This window comes from Ailuropoda melanoleuca, chromosome 6, assembly GCF_002007445.2.
Source record: "Ailuropoda melanoleuca isolate Jingjing chromosome 6, ASM200744v2, whole genome shotgun sequence".
Taxonomy (NCBI): Eukaryota; Metazoa; Chordata; class Mammalia; order Carnivora; family Ursidae; genus Ailuropoda; species Ailuropoda melanoleuca.
The window spans coordinates 7,499,988-7,519,646 of record NC_048223.1 but is presented as its reverse complement, the minus strand read 5'-3'; the positions used below and the strand labels follow the sequence as shown (position 1 = coordinate 7,519,646).

Here is a 19,659-nt window from a genome sequence, read left to right as displayed (position 1 = left end):
GCGGCGCTGTGGCCCGCCGGGCGGCGCCACAGAGCCGCCATAGCCGCCCGCCTCCGCCGACTTAACGTCTCCGCTGCCGGCCCCGCGTCGCCGCCATGGCCGACGTGGAAGACGGCGAGGAGCCCTGCGCCCTGTCTTCTCACTCCGGGAGCGCAGGCTCCAAGTCGGGAGGCGACAAAATGTTCTCTCTCAAAAAGTGGAATGCGGTGGCCATGTGGAGCTGGGACGTGGAGTGCGATACGTGCGCCATCTGCAGGGTCCAGGTGATGGGTAAGCGCTGCACGCGAGGCCCGGGCCGCGCTACGGCCTCCGCGGGGCCGACTCTGGGCGTGCGGGACGGGGGAGCAAGGCTCGGAGAGACTCGGGTCGAGAGGAGTGGGGGCAGGGGCGCCGGGGGCCAACAGTGCTGCTTCTGGCCTGAGGGCTGCTGCCTCCGCCTGGAGATCAGCAGGCGCCCGGCGCCGGGAGCTGGTCTTCTCTAGGGAGAGAAACGGGCTGTGAGTAGAGGAATTAAGGTAATTTCAGGTAGTGATGGGTGTGGCCAAGGAAATAAAACTGGGTCATTTGATGGCAGCTAGGAGAAACCACTTCGGTTTGTGTGGCCAGCTCCATCTCTAAAAGCAAACCGCAACGGGGTCAGAGTAAAGGCCCTGAATAAGTAGGGCACTTTAATGGTTGTGGTCATCCACCAAAGTGATGCTCTGGAGTCCTCTTCCACAAAAAACGACACCCTCAGTTCGCTCCTGAGAGGCGAAGGGAAGAGTGTTCTAGCCATTGCATTTCTGGGTTAGCTACTGCTGTTCCGCAGGCTTTTGAATCTGCATGCCTCAGGATGGGTCAGATGGCACTCTCTTGTCTTGATGGGGATACAGTGTGGTTCAAGAATATTTAAGGTTCGAAGAATGTAAGCCCTTTATTCAGAAACATAAAATTTCATCTTCTCTGGCCCCTCCCTATCATAGGATGCCATTTCCTGAAGAAGATCCTGCCCTTCTCTGAGTCGGGCCTTTGTGAAGAACCCTCTTGTACAAAATAAAGTCTTAACTTCTGTGATATTTCGAATAAAAATACTGGACCAAGCGGAAACCTTTCAGAGCAGCTTCATCCTGTTACATTTTATATGCTTTCTGTTTTAAGATCTCAGACCACCTTGCAAAAGAGATGCTATCTAAATGCAAGTTGTATTTCTAAATAGAGCATTTAAAATACTGAGAGAGGATCTTAATGTTTCTTGGGGGTAGGTGGAAAAAACTGAGGTTCTATAGTTGAAAACTTTGTGTTTTGCTCAGAAAAATGAGAGAATTGGAGAAAATACAGAATTGATCTCTCAAGGGATGAAATTTAAACCTACCAGAATCAAGATTGATTCTCAATTTACACTCTCTTTAGTAACTACACTCTTGGTTTTTGTTCATCAGGACTTGTTTCAAAGAGGATTTACAAAAATGGGATCCAAATATTTTTTGTTTTTTACCTTTGAAGGAACTTAATTTCAGACATGATCCACTTATTTTGCGTATTAGGTCTTAAAGTGCCTAGTTTATTGGCCTGCAGTAAATCCCCCTTGCCCCACCCCTTACTTAAACTACAATCATAATTTCCAGTTTGTGTGGCATTGTTTACTTATCCAGGCAACTTAATCTTTTCTTCTTTTGCAAGACAAGCTTTGCTAAATATTTTATCCTCTAAATTTTCTTTAGTTTAAAAAGAAGAGTGTTCCAGAAAGTTTGTTTTGTATTTCTCCCCAAAGAAAAATTTTAGATTTGTAAGTAGAAATGCAGAATTCAAAGTAATAGTTAAAATCTTGCAACAAATAAACTTTACTGGGATATTTAGAGTAAGTCAGAGTATGGGCTATAAATGGTTCACATTCATATTAACCTTCTAATTATAGCAAGTATTCTGCTACTGTGGATTAATTTTGCAGATTTACAACAGCTGTCCTTTGAGTTCAGAAAAGTATTCTGGACTAGACCTCTGTATTTTGTTTATGAGGTGTTAAAATCCATTTAGTGGTCAGGTGACAGCAGAAGGAAGTTTGTTTTTCAGACTTCGCAAGCCTTACCCTAGTAGCATCATTCTAAAAGGTGTTACTGTTACGGTATTCCTTAGAAATGTTCTGTTTTAGATCTTAGGAATATCATGAAAAGAATTTTTTTCCTTTTATCTAAAACTTCAGGAATTTTTAGATTTAGGTTGGGTTTTGATAATGAGTCTAAATCAAAGCTCAATCAAAATTGTAATCAGATTTCTAGATTGTGCAAAAGAGCCCACTTAATTCCATTTCCTTAATATTTTGAATTCATTTCATACACCTAAATGATTTATTACGACTTCTTGATCCAAGATTTGCCTGTCAGCCTGTTCTGGTGTGGTTAACACTCTCTTCTTTGGTTTTCGCTCTTCTCCCTTCATTCTGAAAGGGGTAGATGGCACAATGAACAAATATTGAAGAAGGGGAAAATAGGTTTGCTAGTTCTGTTGAGTTCTAAAGAGCCAGAGTAACCCTTCGTGGCTATTTATGTTAACTTGGACATTTGACATACCTTTTGGAGTCTTGTTTTCCTAATTTGTGAAAGAGGTAGTTGGGATCACAGACTATAATTCTGTGATTATACAGAACAAGAGCCATGTCTTCACCCTTATATCATGATCCTTATGATATTTAGTTGTTTGCCTGCCTACCTTCCCATTTCCTGGTGAGACCAGGGACCCAGACTCGGTCATTATGGTGTCCCCAGTGCATAACTCTTTATACAGAGTAGATACTCAGTAATTGTGGGATTGAAGAAAGCCTCAGGAGGCAGTGGTTGTTTTTAATCCACACGGAAGAGGCTAGGGTGGTGTGTTTTTTTAGGGTAAGAGCATGCAGAGAGGAGCAAACAAACGCCTGAGCATAATCCATTGTAAGAAGAGGAGCAGGCTTCAGCTCTACCGTGTGTCTATTTTTACAGAATTCTTTTTCTCCAATTTATGTTAAAAACTTTTTTTTTCTTCTGTTGCTTTGAACTTCCTTTTTCCCATCTTGGACTCCTCTTCCAGCTAGTCAGTGAACCCATTTTATTGGTCCCTAAAATATTCTATATTAGTTCCTTCATCAAGCAAATAGTACAGAGTGAATTTTGAAAACTTCTAGTATATCCTTTAGGTTCCCATTCGTAGAATTTACTCCCAAGTAAATTATTAAAATACTTTGTCATTGTTGGATAAATGCTTTGGACTCAGACATATTTGTAAAGGGAGCGTTTTGTTTTTCTTATCTTTTCTTTTTTTTTTTCAAAGATTTTATTTATTTGAGAGAGAGAGCAAGAGAGCACGCGAGCACAAGCAGCGGAGAGGGAGAAGCAGGCTGACCATTGAGCAGGGAGCCTGATGCGGGGGTCCATCCCAGGACCCTGGGATCATGACCTGAGCCGAAGGCAGACTTTTGACTGACTGAGCCACCCAGGCGCCCTAAGGGAGCATTTTCTTAAAATAGAAAAAAAAAGAGAGAACCTACAAGTTCTTTAAAAATTAATTTTAATTTTTATGTAGATCATACAGTCACATAATTCCGAATTTTAAGAAAATATACAATGAAAACTCCTTCCCATTCCATCCCCTCTTTGGTAAACTTTATTATTAGTTACTTGGGTATTCTTCTAGAGTTTCTGTATGTGTGTATAAGCAAATACCAATATATATGCATGGCTTACTTAAAACGGTATCTTGAAAATAAACTGCCCCTAACATTGAACCATGTGAGCATGCCCAATCCATATGAACTTCTAATATATAATGGGGTATGGCATATTTTTCTCTAGTGGTTGCATGCACCTTTGGGACATCTTTTCATCAGAGTTTGTAAAAGTAGAGGGTCAGTAACCGTTGTGAAATTGCTCCTGGTCATAAGTAAATGAGTAGAGTGCCTTGTACTTTATTCATCTTTAAACAGTTATGTTCAGATGAGAAATTAATAATATGAGTCTCTTATCTCCATCTCTAACCCTTTGGGCTTTTATTTGACTTTGAAGTGTCTGGGTTTTAAAAATTGCATTCTGAGCATCAGAATGAGAATTGCTATTTGTTTACTTTTAGATGCCTGCCTTAGATGTCAAGCTGAAAACAAACAGGAGGATTGTGTTGGTATGTTGTAATTTCATTCTCTTGCTTTCTCAACTGAAGGTTTTCTCTCAGTGGGGATGTTTGAATTTGCAATTAAGATTGACTTTATCAATACACAAAAATAAACTGTAAAGCAGTGATCCATTATTAATATAAAATGTGTTCTCTAAAGGCCTTAGTGGAATTAATCTGCAAGTCTTTTTATTGCCTGTAATTAAGAATTGATTATACATTCTAGGCATGGGCATAGTAAATATTTGATATTCAAAAAAGAAATCACTCTTTTTTATTAAGAAAATTATAAAGTAAGGAATTTGCCAAAATATCATTTAAATTTAACTGTATTATAGGTCAGATGTGGTAGGGTTTTATTCTAATAAAGCACGTCAGTTTTCAGTACTCCTGTGATACAGTATTTAACTTTTCAACTAACGCAGAAAAAATTCTAAGTCTTAAGATTTTTTCCAATATCGTTTGTATATGGAAATCTATTAAATTTTGCTAATCGTCTGGGACTACAAGAGTTGTCTAAGGCTAAACGTTTTAAGCAGTTCAGAGGTTTTTATGTCCTAGTTCTTGAGGTCATCAGTTCTAGATTGCTATATATAAAAGCTTTTCTGAAGATGAGAGATTAACTTTGTACTTTGTGTCTGCATGGTTTACATATAGCTTCTTAATGATTTATATGGTATTTATCAAATCCTGTTTCTTTGTCCTGAAACACTTAGAATGATTTCCCCTTGCTTCCTACTTCCTATAGCTAATTTTCATAAGAAGATGTGGGGTTTTTTCATGGTTTTTTTTCTTTTTTTTTTCCTATTTCTTTCATTGTTTGTTATCATATAGGTCAAGCAAAGGACAAATAAAGCCCTCATTTGAGACTGTATTTCAGATTATGGGTGACTTCCCTTGGTTTAAAAAATATTAACGGAAATTGTGAGGCTCAGGCCACCTTTCTTTGATCACAAGGAGACCTCTCTTTCCAGCCAGCCACTTTGAAAAGTTAATGTGTTTGTCACATGAGGAATTGCACTGTTTATGGATGACTTAACACAGTTTATCACCACTTCCAGAAAATAACTCAGTAGATGTACAGCTGATAATGTTGAGAAGCATGTCATCTATTTATAATAGACTACTATGAACTGAAAACATTTAAAACTCATTATCTTGGTAAATAAAAATCAGGAGGATATTTTTCAATAAAATAAAGCATAGAAGGTCTCCAGGTCAGTGTATGACTGAGAAGGTCTGGGATCTAAGGAAGGCTCAAGTTCTTTAATCTCCTAACTTCAGGAAGACAGCATGTGGAGCTGTGTAGGGACTGGGGGCCACCACATCACCCACAGATTCTAAACAATGATGGAAAGTCCCCTAATCACAGCGCCTCATCTCACTTAAGTGTAATTTATACAGGTAAGTTTTTATTTCTTTATAGATAGAAAAAATGTCGACCAATTAGCCATCTTGATTCAAGATTATGAACCATGATTATTCCTTATAATATAAAGTAACCTATGATTTAAGTTCAGTAATTTAAATTAAAATATATAAATCAAATAATCTTTTTTTTCTTCCCCTTTCAGTGGTCTGGGGAGAATGTAATCATTCCTTTCACAACTGCTGCATGTCCCTGTGGGTGAAACAGAACAATCGCTGCCCTCTCTGCCAACAAGATTGGGTGGTCCAAAGAATCGGCAAATGAGAGTGGTGGAAGGCTTTCTCAGTACATTTGTTTGGAGCCCTGGTGGATCTTGCTATCAAGAGCCCTACAAAGGCCAGAACACTCCAGGGAACTAATTCTTCAAATAGGAGGAGATGGCTCTGTGGTATTTTGGTACTCATCAGAGGCATGATTTAGCATTTTGTTAGTTTTATTTTCAGAAATTCTCTACAATTAAGAAGATAATTTATTCAAGATGGTCTTTCCTACCTCTGTGGTATGTGTCACACACACTGCTTAGAAGTGCTTTAAAGGAGAGAGAACTACGAATTGAATGACTTTATAATTTACTTATTGATATCCAAGAGGCTGTGGAAGCAGTTCCATTCGGAAGAGAACTTGTTGCATGCTTATAGTTGATCAGTTAAAAAAAAAAAAAAAAAGACAATGTTATAGTAACAAATAAAGTGCCGTTTAAAACCCAATTCTTATCCTTAATTTGTTCCTGATATTTATTTTTGGCTGGGAGAGGGTGGTTCATGAGATCGTTATTTAATATAATGAAAATTTTAAGTTTGGACCAGTGAACAGGGTAAATAAAATTTGACCTTTGGACATATGGAATATCGATTGTCTTTTAGGCTATCATCCTCTGTTTTTGGCTCATCAAGACAACCTAAATCTACACTCACCTCGCAGTTCAATCATTAAGCGGTAAAGAACAGAAGTATTTTCAAGTTCTGGCCCAGATTATGTTGTAATTAAACTGTGTTTTAGGTGGAATGTTAATGAGGGAAAATGTTTACCACTGTAGCATTGGATCAAAAAGTTTATTTTATTACACGATGTTTTAATAAATGGTTTATTCTTTTTACTTCATTTGAATTGTCATTATTACAATTTTATGCACAACCTTAAACTTCATATTAATAAACTAATATGTCAAGTGAATGATTTTACTTAACTTGAAAAAAATATTCATATACTCTTATTTTGTAATAATAAAACTTAAAGTTTATTACCTGGAAACATTAAGTGTGAGAAAATACTTAAATTTTATTAAACTCATTCACACATAATGGAAGATATTTTGTAACAGTTTATGGACCACCAGTTTATTTTGTATTTTTCTGTAATAAAGGCCACAGCTATGAATTTTTTTTATTTATTTATTTTAAGATTTTATTTATTAATTTGACAGAGAGACAGACGGTGAGAGGGAACATAAGCAGGGGAAGTGGGAGTGGAAGAAGCAGGCTTCTCAGCGGAGGAGGGAGCCCAGTGCAGGACTCGATCCCAGGACTCTGGGATCACGCCTGGAGCCGAAGGCAGACGCTTAACAACTGCGCCACCCAGGCGCCCCCACAGCTATGAATTTTAAAAACTAAAATCTTAAGGGGCGCCTGGGTGGCGCAGTTGTTAAGCGTCTGCCTTCGGCTCAGGGCATGATCCCAGCAATCTGGGATTGAGCCCCACATCGGGCTCCTCCACTGGGAGCCTGCTTCTTCCTCTCCCACTCCCCCTGCTTGTGTTCCCCCTCTTGCTGGCTGTCTCTGTCAAATTAATAAAAATTTTTAAAAAATCTTAAAAAAAATAAAACTAAAATCTTAAAAATTTTATCATCCACTTCTGCAGTTGTCAATCTGAATCTTTGTATCTAAGGAATGCAGATACGTAAAAGAATGTTAAACACTAGAATTCATAGGCTTTCATATTGGCTACTATTAATCTGATTTCTCTGGGAATTACTGCTTTATTATGTATTTTTTCACAATTTACTGAAAAAATTACAATGTGGGGGTCAAGCACCTTTTTATCATATAATATCAAGGGTAATATTATCGACATGATTTATTGAAGTTCATGTTGACCTAGATTACTTGGCTAGATTGTCAAGCTTATTTTTTTAAGATTTTATTTTATTTTTAATATTTTTTATTTATTTGAGAGAGAATGCATGGTGGGGAGGGGCAGAGAGAGAGAAAAGCAGACTCCCCACTGAGCAGGGAGCCTAGTGTGGGGCTCAATCCCAGGACCTGGAGACCATGACCTGATCTGAAGGCAGATGCTTAACCGACTGACCCACCCAGGCACCCCAATTTTATTTTAGAGAGCACACAAACAGGGAAGGAGCAGAGTGGGAGGGAGATACTCTCCAGCAGACTCCGTGCTGAGCACAGAGCGCAGCACTGAGCTGGGGCTCAGTCTCGGGTCCCTAAGATCATGATGAGCTGAAACCAAGAGTTGACTGCTTGTCTGACTGAGACACGCAGGCATCCCAGTCAGGTTTCTTAACTGTAGTTACTCTTTCCCTTTTTCCATACTGCATTCTTTGGGAGAAAGTCACTAAGTGCAGATAACACTTAGGGAGGGGGAGTTAGGCTTCTACTTTTTGAGAGTAGAGTATTCTATTATTTGGAATTCTTTAGTATAGGATATTTATCTTCTCTCTATTTAATCACTTATCTATATCAGTAAATAGTGATGAGTCCTTTTGGAAAGATTAAAACTTACCAGTTCCATGGAAATGACTGGTTCTTAGACTACTCTGGATAGAACACCATTTATCTAATGATACCTGTGTAAGGAAGGATAGGGGGATAAAAAAGAAATACAAGGAAAACAGTTTAAGCAGCATATTCCAAATACATTACAGATTAAATCCCAAAGTTCAATCACACTTTCAACATCTCATTTTGAGGTCTCCAAAAATTCTTAGGATATGCATGCCAGAATTTCTTTCCTAACATACTAATATACACAAAATTGAACATTAGAAGGAAGTTCTAGGTGGTTGCTTTTCAAGCTATAATCTTTTACAGTTCAGACCTTCAAAATAGATTTTTGTTTGCCTTAGGTAAACCTAAACAAACATTAAATTGATGCAAAACACATGATGTTAATAAAAAAATGGTTTGGGGTTTTGTTTGTTTTTGGTTGGTTGGTTTTTTTAGAAAACAGCCATGTGATTAACATCATATCTTACAGAAAACTGAGACCTATAAGCATATTACTAGCAAAGACTTTTAAGAAGTTATTACATGAGTTTACATATGGTAAATGTGCCTTCATTGAACATCTGAAACCTTAGAATTGAGCAGATTTGAGGGTAAATAAGGAGGTAAAGACCTAGAGGAATGACAAAGTGGGAAAATCCCCCTACAGAGATGTAGTTATTTCAAGCCAGTATCCCTGTCCCAAACCATATATCACAACACATTCTACATACCCTTATTTTTTCAGGGATTTCCAATTGAAGAATCAATATAAAGAGAAGAATGAAAATAAAGCAAAATATAACATTAATGATTAGGCAACCAAGAAAAACACAGTAATGCATCATAAAAGATTAGAAAATATTACCTAAGGGCACCTGTATGGCTCAGTCGTTGAGCATCTGCCTTCGGCTCAGGTCATGATCCCAGGGTCCTGGGATAGAGCCCCATGTCGGGCTCCCTGTCAGTGGAGAGCCTGCTTCTCACTCTCCCTCTACTGCTCCCCCTGTTTGTGCTGTCTCTCAAATAAATAAAATCTTTAAAAAAAAAGAGAGAAAGAAAAATATTACCTAAAGATGTTTAATTTACTAAATGTGAAAGAGGGACAAAATTTGTTAAGCATGATGTATTGCATTCCTCTTTAGAGTATTAATAATTTAGAGTAGGTAGCACATAAAATGTTTGCAATATAGTGTAGTGTATACTATACACAGAATATAGATTTTATACTTTTAGTACAGATTTGTAATTTTATAGGTAGTAAATTTTATGTAGTACAATATATAGTACAATGAATTATAAGTAAAGGTAGATAGATAGATAGTATTGGTTTTTCCTTGAGATAGGACCTATTGCTTAGAGAAAAATTGAAGCTGATATGTCTATTCTTGACATTTGGCATTTTTTCAAAGATTAATGGCCCTGTGTTAACTGTTGAGACTTATGCTAAGAAAATGAACACTAAATAAGATGTTACATTGCATCTGAAATGAGGAATACATTTAGAGAGTAAAAACTGAATACATTTGTTTGTTTGTTTGTTTTTAAGATTTTATTTATTTATTTAACAGAGCACAAGCAGGGGGAGTGGCAGGCAGAGGGAGAGGGAGAAGCAAACTTCCTGCAGAGCAGGGGGAGCCCGATGTGGAACTCAATCCCAGGATCCTGGGACCATGACCTAAGCCCAAGGCAGACGCTTAACCAACTGAGCCACCTAGGCGCCCCTGAATGTGTTTTTTAAAATTGGCATTGTGTACTGCTGTTTCTTTTTCCCCTCTGAAGAAGTCGTTAGTCATGCTGTTTCCTCCTAGTAGACTTATGTTGACATTGACCATTCTGTTTTAGGCACATGTTCTGAAGATGCAGAGGAAGATTTAGGATGTGTACTAGTCAAGCAGCTCAGAAATTACTCTCACACAGATGAATGAGGACCAATACAGATAGCTTAGTGATCAGCCTTATATTTCCATCGTAGTAATTTGCCAGGGAGACAGTCCAGGATACTCTTTTCTCTGTATCTAGAAAAAAAATAAGTATTAGCTTTTCTTAACAGGATTCATTCTTTTTGCAGTGACTGAAATTTTTTTAGAAATCTCCACAAAAGCCAGTTATTACTGTTATAAACATTGGTTCACAATGGGAAAATAAAATTCCATTTCAGCCCCCCCCCCGAAAAACAAGGAACATTTTGATTCAAATTTTTTGAACTTAGATTTGGCTTACTTCAAGCACATGTGTGTGTATGGATAGGTAAGTGTAATATGACACATGTATACATCCATTCATTAATGTGCTTTTAACTCATTGCTCTCATTGTTCAGGTATGTAAAAGAATCAGAAAAGTAATTTCCTGGAGGATATTTTTGTTTTGTAAGAAGATGCTGGAGCTGCAACTAGAAAATGTGTGTACCCTATGCAGCAATCAGAAAACTTACATTTGCAGACGGGACAGTAAAGAGTTTTCAGATAGTGAAGTGACTGAGTAGAAATTGATGAGAAAGCCACTGAGACATAATATCTGTTTCTAGAAGAACAATGATAAGTAACCTGGGAAGGTTGAATGGATGGAAAGCTTGAGGAAAGCCCTGTGAGCCAAAGAGTGGGGAAGAATGACATCCTTTACCATGTAGTAGACATTGAGAAATCAGATATCTATAATTAATAATTCTTTACAAAAATTACATATGCAGAAATGTGTTCAAACAGAATACCTAATCTAACAAGACTAGTGTGATAGTTACATAGGAGTTGGGCATTTACAGTAACATTAGTAGAACTGTATTGAACAAATAAGGTACTGTAAATGGGTAAAAATAGTAATTATGGAAGAGTTTGTATAAATTATTTTATATTTATATTTAATTCCCTTTAGTGTGCCTAATTTAGACATCATGCCTCACTTTTATGTTTTTTAAATGGATTTGACTATTTTGTATTTATAACACACTTTTGAATTACAAGTTATTACTGCCCTTATTTGAAAGTCAAGAAAGCTGAAATGTCAAGAGAACTGACTTAGGAACATTTTAACAGATTCCAACCAAAATCCTTGTTTCAAATTTTTAGGGGCATCTTGTTTCAGCTTAGAGTGACAGCTGGAAATAGTGTTGCTCTCTTAATTTATCTGGCTTGTTTTTCTTTTTTGTGAATTAATGACAACACTTCCAAATAATTTTTTTCAGTTTTTCTTTAAAATTACATTTTTAGTTTGGGGTGTGTGTGTGCATATGTGTACGTGTGTCCTTTTTCAAGTTCTGTTATTGAAGATGCTTTTCCAGGTCATATTTAATGTAATAACTTTGCTTATATGGTTGATTTTGTAAAGTATATTGAAACATTTGTATATTGATTAGAAATGAATTTTCTTTCATGTTTTTAATAATCCTGGTTATGTAGTACATCCATATGAAATAACAATAGATTTTTTAAAATTAATTACAATACACAAATATGTTTGACCAATTGAATGTTTATCATTGTACAGTGAGCTATTCGAGTAGCTTTTTGCTTGTTGTTTTCAAAAGGATGTATTCATAAAATGTGAACCGACTATTTGGATTTACAGTGAAGAGAGAAATAGTAAGAATATCAAGTTATTTTAGTCGGTATGACAGTATATAATTGAAATGTGAAGGATGGTGGTAATAAGTAGATTTTCCACACAATAAAACCACAGGCCCACCATCTAACAAAGCTCTGTTTCTTCTACACATCAGCATCTGAAGGTAGAAAAGGAGGAGGGGCTGGGACAAAGCAGCACTGATCTACCCAACCAGGGATGATATCAGCTCATCTGCATAGCCATCTGAAAGTTTAGTACATATTATTTCATCAGAAAGAACACACTGTGACATTTAATTATGAGTGCCAAAGCAAAAAATTAAGCATTGAACAGATTTTTCTTTCCATTTCATTAAACGATGTTGAATTTTATTTTACTAGTATATTGGAAATACGTTCGTCATCTTTAGCTCTTTAATATTCCGTCTATGCAAGGTGCATTCTTCTATTACAGCTGACATCCAAAAGTAAATTGTACCCCATCAAACCCATTACTTCTTATACAATCCTGTTACTATTCCTGAAGTGCAATTCATAAATGTCACCACACATAATTAAAATANTTTTTCTTTCCATTTCATTAAACGATGTTGAATTTTATTTTACCTAGTATATTGGAAATACGTTCGTCATCTTTAGCTCTTTAATATTCCGTCTATGCAAGGTGCATTCTTCTATTACAGCTGACATCCAAATCAGTAAATTGTACCCCATCAAACCCATTACTTCTTATACAATCCTGTTACTATTCCTGAAGTGCAATTCATAAATGTCACCACACATAATTAAAATATGTATAATAACTTAATTGTAATATCTAAATATATGATATAAAACAAATTAATTGTAATATGAAATAGAAATATAAAGAAAGTAATTTATAATTATTTGCATTTCAGTATCTAAACACTTGGGAATAATTACCCCAGAAGGCATGAAGAGGTAGGCTGATGGCTGTATGGATGTGTGTATGTATGATTACTACGTAGAGACGGCAGTGACGCAGACTTTGTGACTCCACATGGGAGCATGTCCACTGATGGTAAGAATTCTCCCACCCAAATGGTGGATCACGCTTAGTTAAGTTCTGAACAAAACAATGTACAATCTTTTCATTTATATAGTTAATTTGTATATAGGTTGGACATCTCAATGACAGAGTTAGTGAATATTCACTTGGCAGTCTTCTAGGCCTAAAGAATAAACTCAGAATTTTTTTATTTAATTGAAGCTAATGTAGAAGTCTTTAGGTTAAAAAAAAAAAGTTTAAGTGTTCCTTTAGAAGTTTAGTAGACATCTGTTAAGAAAGGTAACTATTTTTTAAAAATGCTTTTTGCTTTTTAAAGTTATTCCCAAGGGCTAGCTTTTCAGGGTAATGCTCTGAAAAGAAAATTAGAAAATTTCCTAGTTTAGTTTAGTAAGCCCAGTTAAAATATATATATTTAAAGAAAAAATCTTGGGCGCCTGGGTGGCTCAGTGGGTTAAGTGACTGCCTTCAGCTCAGGTCATGATCGCAGGGTCCTGTGATCGAGTCCCACGTTGGGCTCTCTGCTCAGCAGGGAGTTTGCTTCTCTTTCTCGCTCTCCCTTTGTGTTCTTCTGCTCTTTCTCTCTTTAAAATAATAAAAAAAAGTCTTTAAAGGAAAAATCTTGCTGGTTTGAATGTAAGGAAAATTAGAAATAAAGTGCAAATGTATTTGAAGTTAGAAGCTATTTTATATTGAACATTTGAACGATGTAACAAAACACATAACAAGTGTTTCTGTAGAAGTTCCTCTTTTGCCCTTTTATGTCATTCCATTTCTGTCATGGTTAGGTTTTGTTCAAAAATAACAAAATAACGTCTTACAAGGAAAGTATCTTCTCCACATTTTGACATTCCAGTTAGTGGCTGAGAGCTAACTCTACAGCCAGGATGCCTGAATTTGAATCCCAGCACCTCCACTTGTGTGACCTTGAGCAAGTCACTTACCTCCAGTTTTCTCCTATATAATGCAAGTAACAATAATACCTTCCTCACTAGATTGTTTTGAGAATTGAAGACTAAATGAATTCATACAATGTAAAATGCTGAGAACAGTTAAGTAACTGTTAACTTCATTTTAGTCAATTTTGGAAGCTCCTCTAATAGAAGTGGCACTTAAAAAATAATGTATTTTTAGTTATGAGGTAAAGCATTCTTAACTGTTCTCCATAAAAATTTTGCAAGAAAAAGTTAATTGTTGTAAACACGGGTTACTTGTTGCACTGTGAGCTTTTGTGCAGAGTCATTAGTGAGGACTTTAATGACTTGCCTGTCACATTTTTTCTAATCATGGGGCCAACATGATTTCCAGATTTTATATTAAGAAAAGGTTTGTAAATATTGAGCTCTCTCTTTAATTTTAGTTTTTCTATCTTCATAGAAATAATTTATTGGCTTTTGCAGATAAGCATATGGGGTACATTTTTTGACTGCTTGATTTTGCGGGAAACCCATATGTGTTAGAAAATTTACCTTTTTTTAAGCCCTCAGTTATTATCTGCATAGCCTTTCAGAGCAATAGTTAAGTTTTACAATCAGCCTGCTGCTCTCTCTTTTCTCTGCACTCAATAAACCTGAGTCAGTGATCAGAACAGAACCTGCTTTTCCTAAGTTGGCTTCAGACAAGCTTTCCCTGGGTGGGTGGAGCTGTGGTATAAAATAGTAGAAAGACTGCAACTCAGGAGTCACTCCACCTGGCTTGGAATCTTGACTATCTGTTTCCTACCTGTGTGATCCTGCACCAAATTCTTAACATCTCTGTCCCTTATCTCCTCAACTAAAATGGGAACAGCAATATTACCTACCTCATAGAGTTGCTGTGAAGATTAAATGAATTAATACATGTTAACTACCTGGAACAGTGCCTGAAACATAGTAAGCACTCAGTAAATATTAGCCATTATTATAGATCAGTATTGCCACTGCTGATGTCTGCCTTAGAGAATGGCCTTGAGAGAAGTATCTTGTTTTCAGCGATGATTCTTGTAGGAATTAGGATGTTTGTGTGTACCCACAACCTGTGCGCAACTGCCAACATGAGTTTTTAGGAGAGTGGTTTTCAACTTTTTAAAAACCACCCCAACACATCTGAACATTTCCATCAGCAACAATGGGCTCTCCCACAGTGGTTTTCAAAGAAGGTGTGTTTGTATAAACCAGGCCGGGAGGAGAGTTAGGGAAAAACGCCCAGATGAAAATCTCAGTTAAAAGACTCTGGAACTATTTCAGTGCAGATGAAATGTTCTATGGCATTTGCATTTTATCCTAGCTTTTAAGGAGCTACCTACAAACTATATTTATTAGGACTTATATAAGAAGTCCAACTAAATTATATATACCAAAATTGTAGGTAATAAAATAATCAAAATTCTTGCCAGGCCACCCGTAGGGAGACTTTATAAATCCAAAAAACACATAGTATAGAACAAGCTTTGTGTGATTGGTATAAGACAGTTGTCAACCAACTCTTTAGTGGTGATTTTTAGAACTTCCTTGTCAATTAATATCTGCTATACTCACTCCTGCTCTGCTTTTTCTACCTTTATAGAAATTATGTATTTATAATAGAAATTCAGGCGCACCTGGGTGGCTCAGTTGGTTAAGTGTCTGCCTTTGGCTCAAGTCATGATCCCAGGGTCCTGCATTGAACCCCGTGTGGTCGGGCTCCCTGCTCAGCGGGGAGCCTGCTTCTCCCTCTGCCTGCTGCTCCCGCTGCTTGTGTGCACTCTCTCTCTTTCTCTCTCTCTGACAAATAAATAAATAAAATCTTAAAAAAAAGTATTATTCACTGCTTGCCTCCTATATATAAGGCTTTGCCTTAATGGTATAAAGAATTTGAATACAAGTAAGTTTCCTATCTTCAGAGACTGCAGGGTCTGTGAGGGAATGTTAGAATCACAACAGATTTGTGAAGTGTAATGTAACAAACTTTCTAAGAGACCCATAGTGCCTGGGAGGGAGAAGGGACAAACCACATTCGCTTGCAGCATATACAGTATATGATTACAAGGACCATCTCTTGTGTGGATTATGAAAACCCATTTCTACACTATTTAACACTACGTGTATGTATGTGCTCAATAGCACTTCTGGGGAGAGAAATGCTACGTGTCCCCTTGAAGCAAGCTGTTCACATTGCTTCCACTTCCTCGCCTGTCTACTTTGCCTTTAGTGCCATCTCCACTTTACAGACTCTCCTAAGTGCCTGCTTGTAACCTTCTGTATAGGGCAGGAGGAGAAGGGGGCCTGCCCACTGACAAAAAAACCTCCTAAAGAGGAAAATAACATTTAAAATAATTACTTTTCTTGAAGGGTATAGGTCTGTGCTATCTAATAATATAGCCACTAGCCACATGTGGCTATTTAAATTTTAACTTTAATTAACTAAAATTTAAAATTCAGTCCCTTAGTCACATTAGCCACATTACAGAGGCTCAGTAGTCACATGTGGATAATGGCTTTCATATTGGACATCCCAGAATAAAACATTCCATCATGGAAGAAAGTTCTGTTGGACAGTGCTGGTATAGATCATCTGTTTTTAAGGCCTATTCTATCAGAATTTAGGATTCACGGAGGCCTCAGTTATATCAAATTTAAATGACCTTGCACCCTCCTTTTATTTTATTTTTTATTTTTATTTTTTTTAAGATTTTATTTATTTGACAGAGAGTGAGACAGCAAGAGGGGGAACACAAGCAGGGGGAGTGGGAGAGGGAGAAACAGGCTTCCTGCTGAGCAAGGAGCCCAACGCGGGGCTCAATCTGAGGACCCTGGGATCATGACCTGAGTCGAAGGTAGATGCTTAATGACTGAGCCACCCAGGAGCCCCCACCCTCCTTTATCTTTGGGAACTAGAATGTTGAACATGAGCCTTATTTTACTAATTAAATCTTATCCTTGACAAAGAGAATTACACACTTTTAACTGGTCAATTCACTACACTTAGGGAAAAAAATTTACCCAAATACAAAGATCCAAAATTATATTGAAACACCTCAGTTTAAAAAAGGATTGTTGACGTAATTTCCTGTTCTTTACATTTTCTAAGAATTTCTTATTTTCAAAATGACTTAATATTTGAAACTATTCACTCATGTAGCTGCTTTTGTATTCTTGATTAAGATTTATAGCAGTGGTTCTCAGCCAGGTGATGATTTTGCCCCGCAGGGGACATTGGGCAATGTCTGGAGAGCTCTGTGGTTGTCACAACTGGTAGGGGTGCTGGGACCTATTGGGTGGGGCCACAGATGCTGCTAACCACCCTAAAGTGACGGGACAGCCCCCACAATAAAGAATGATCAAGTCAAAAATGTCAGTAGACCAAGGTTGAGCAATCCTGATTAACAGTAATTTATATACATTTTAATAATATTTTTGAGACATTAGAATTCCCTGTTAGAAACTTGCTGAAATATGGTCAGTAATGATAATAAAATTTATGTAACACTTACTAGGTACCAAATTATCTTCTAAGAGCTTTACATGTATTAACTCATTTAATCTTAACAAAACTCCCTTTCTATTATCAACTCCTTTTGCAGCTAAAGAAACATAGACATTCAGAAACTGAGTAACCTGCTGCTATGGACTGAATTATGTCACCTTCCCCCAAATTCATATGTTGAAGCCCTAACCTTCAATGTGATTGTAGGGTAGGCTTTAGGAGGTAATTCAGGTTAAATGAAATAAGGGTGGGGCCCTAATCCAATAGGATTGGTAGTTTATAAGAAACGTGAGAAATCTCCACCCTGCCCAGTTCACGAACTAAGAGGCTATATGAGAACTCAGCAAGAAAGTGGCCATCTGCAGTCCAAGGAGAGCGCTCTCCAGACACTGACCTTGCGGATGTCTTGATCGTAGACTTTCCAGTCCCCAGAGCTATGAGAAAATATATTTCTGTTGTTGTTTTTTGTTTTAAGGTTTATTTATTTATTTTAGAGAGACAGACCGGGGCAGAGGGTGAGAGAGAGAGTAAATCTCAAGCAGACTTCCTGCTGAGCATAGAGCCGGAAGTGGGGCTTGATCCCACGACCCTGACATCATGACCTGAGCTGAAACCAAGAGTCGGTCGTTTAACTGACTGAGTCACCCAGGCGCCCCTAGATTTCTGTTGTTTAAGCCACCCAATCAATGGCATTTTGTTATGGCAGCCTGAGCTAAGGCATCTGCCTAAGGTTATAAAACTAATAAATGGAAAGCAGGATATGAACCCAGGCAGTCTGGTTCTAGAATCCATGTTCTTCACCACTAGCTTACACTGTATTAATAGAATATGTTTTTGAACATATTTTCTTCCAAGATTGCTTTTCTGAGATTTGTCCACATATTTCTGTTTTTAATTTTCTAAAGCTACATACAAACCTCTTCATTTATACTTATATTTTAGAACTGTATGTTTTATGTTTTCAACTATTGGCCAAGCCATTTCATTGTGTTCTATACCATTTTATTGTGTTCTAGCATACTACTATCATATATGACCTAAATTTAAACATTCATTACACTGTAAAGGGAGTTTATATCTGTTTTCAAAGAATTGAAGCATATGAAGAGATCACTGGTAAAAATATATATATATTAAACTGTCTGGCATATTTTTTCATAAGTGCTAAAACAATTTTGGAGGAGGTTATTACTAGATTTTTCAGTTTTTTAAAATTTGGTTCCTAGAGTAGATAATGTGAAAAATGTTAAGCCCCTTCTGCTTAAATATAAGTGTAATTATGGCTCAATACTTGGAGTTCCTCAGAAAACCAATTATATCCTTAATAAAGCGAGGCTCAAAAGGAAGATATTGGTGCATAATACAAAGAGTTAATTCCATGTTTGGTATGATACCTTCTTTGAAACACTAGTGAATCAGCTGGCAGTACATTTTTCCCCCAATATCAGAAAACCTGACTACACTGGCTTAAACAGATAGCAGTTTATTGTCTCACACAACAAGAAGTCTAGGGGTAAGGGGGCGCCTGGATGGCTCAGTCAGTTGGGTATCTGCCTTCGGCTCAGGTCCCTGCATCGGGCTCCTTGCTCAGCAGGGAGCCTGCTTCCCCTCTGCCTGCCTTTCCCCCTGCTTGTGTTCTCTCTCTCTCTGACAAATAAATAAATAAAATCTTTAAAAAAAAAAAAAAAAAGAAGAAGAAGTCTAGGGGTAGGAAGATTAGGCTACTGCAGTGATCCGTGGTGTCCTCAGGAACCATGCTTTCTTCCTTCTGTTCTCAACATCTTCAGCATGAAGCCTTGTTCTCACACCTCTCAGTCACAGTCCCAAGATGGCTACTATATTTTCAAGTCTCATTATTCACCTTCCTAGGGAAAAGTGAGGGGCTAAAGGATTTTTTTTCTTTAGTAAGACTGACTTTTACTTGGGAAAGGGTGACCTTGCTGGTGTCTTTAGTCTATACCTCATTGGCCAGAATTATGTCCCAGAGCCACTTCTAGATGCAAAAGAAATAGGAGGTGAAGTATTTGGCTTTCCAGCTTTTATTTTATTTTTTATTTTTTTAGAGGTGGGGGAAAGGCAGAGAGAGAGGGAGAGAGAGAATCTTAAGCAGGCTCCACACCCAGCACGGCACCTTACATGGGGCTTGATCTCACAACCCTGAGATCGTGACCTGAGCCAAAAAATCAAGAGTTGGATGCTTAACTACTGGGCCACCGAGGTGCCCCTGGCTTTCCAGCTTTTACAGTAGAGGAAGAAAAGGGAACAGAGATTGGGAATAGGTGTTGAGTTAATCAACCTATATTATTATCTACCATTAGTATTAATGACTAACTTAGCAACTGTTAATTCTTGGAGCATTGCTGCTA

The 19,659-nt window shown here is 37.4% G+C and overlaps 2 protein-coding genes across 4 annotated transcripts in view; both read left to right on the top strand.

The window, feature by feature from the left end:
• RNF7 (ring finger protein 7) lies at nt 1-6,646 on the top strand. Of its 3 annotated transcripts, XM_034661891.1 has the most exons (4): nt 1-270; nt 4,078-4,125; nt 5,401-5,520; nt 5,691-6,646. In XM_034661891.1, the coding sequence occupies exons 1-4, from the start codon at nt 96-98 to the stop codon at nt 5,807-5,809; spliced, it is 462 nt and encodes a 153-aa protein (XP_034517782.1). In that variant the 5' UTR covers nt 1-95; the 3' UTR covers nt 5,810-6,646. The 3 variants fall into 3 exon arrangements, with proteins under 3 accessions (XP_034517782.1, XP_034517784.1, XP_034517783.1); XM_034661893.1 differs by lacking the exon at nt 5,401-5,520 and having other exon boundaries at nt 2-263; XM_034661892.1 differs by lacking the exon at nt 5,401-5,520 and having other exon boundaries at nt 11-270.
• A 6,178-nt stretch (nt 6,647-12,824) lies between these two features.
• GRK7 (G protein-coupled receptor kinase 7) overlaps nt 12,825-19,659 on the top strand; it is a 50,279-nt gene continuing 43,444 nt past the window's right edge. Inside the window, exon 1 of the mRNA XM_034661889.1 lies at nt 12,825-12,865. The gene's annotated coding sequence lies outside the window, so the exon portion shown is untranslated. The remainder of the gene's footprint in view (nt 12,866-19,659) is intronic.

What these genes read in the sequence shown, in the direction of transcription:
- RNF7 (XM_034661891.1), top strand. Translation starts at nt 96, where the DNA reads ATGGCCGACGTGGAAGACGGCGAGGAGCCCTGCGCCCTGTCTTCTCAC. An exon ending in CTGCAGGGTCCAGGTGATGG is followed by an intron (nt 271 to 4,077) that starts GTAAGCGCTGCA and finishes GTTTACTTTTAG; the next exon opens with ATGCCTGCCTTAGATGTCAA. An exon ending in CAAACAGGAGGATTGTGTTG is followed by an intron (nt 4,126 to 5,400) that starts GTATGTTGTAAT and finishes TCCTAACTTCAG; the next exon opens with GAAGACAGCATGTGGAGCTG.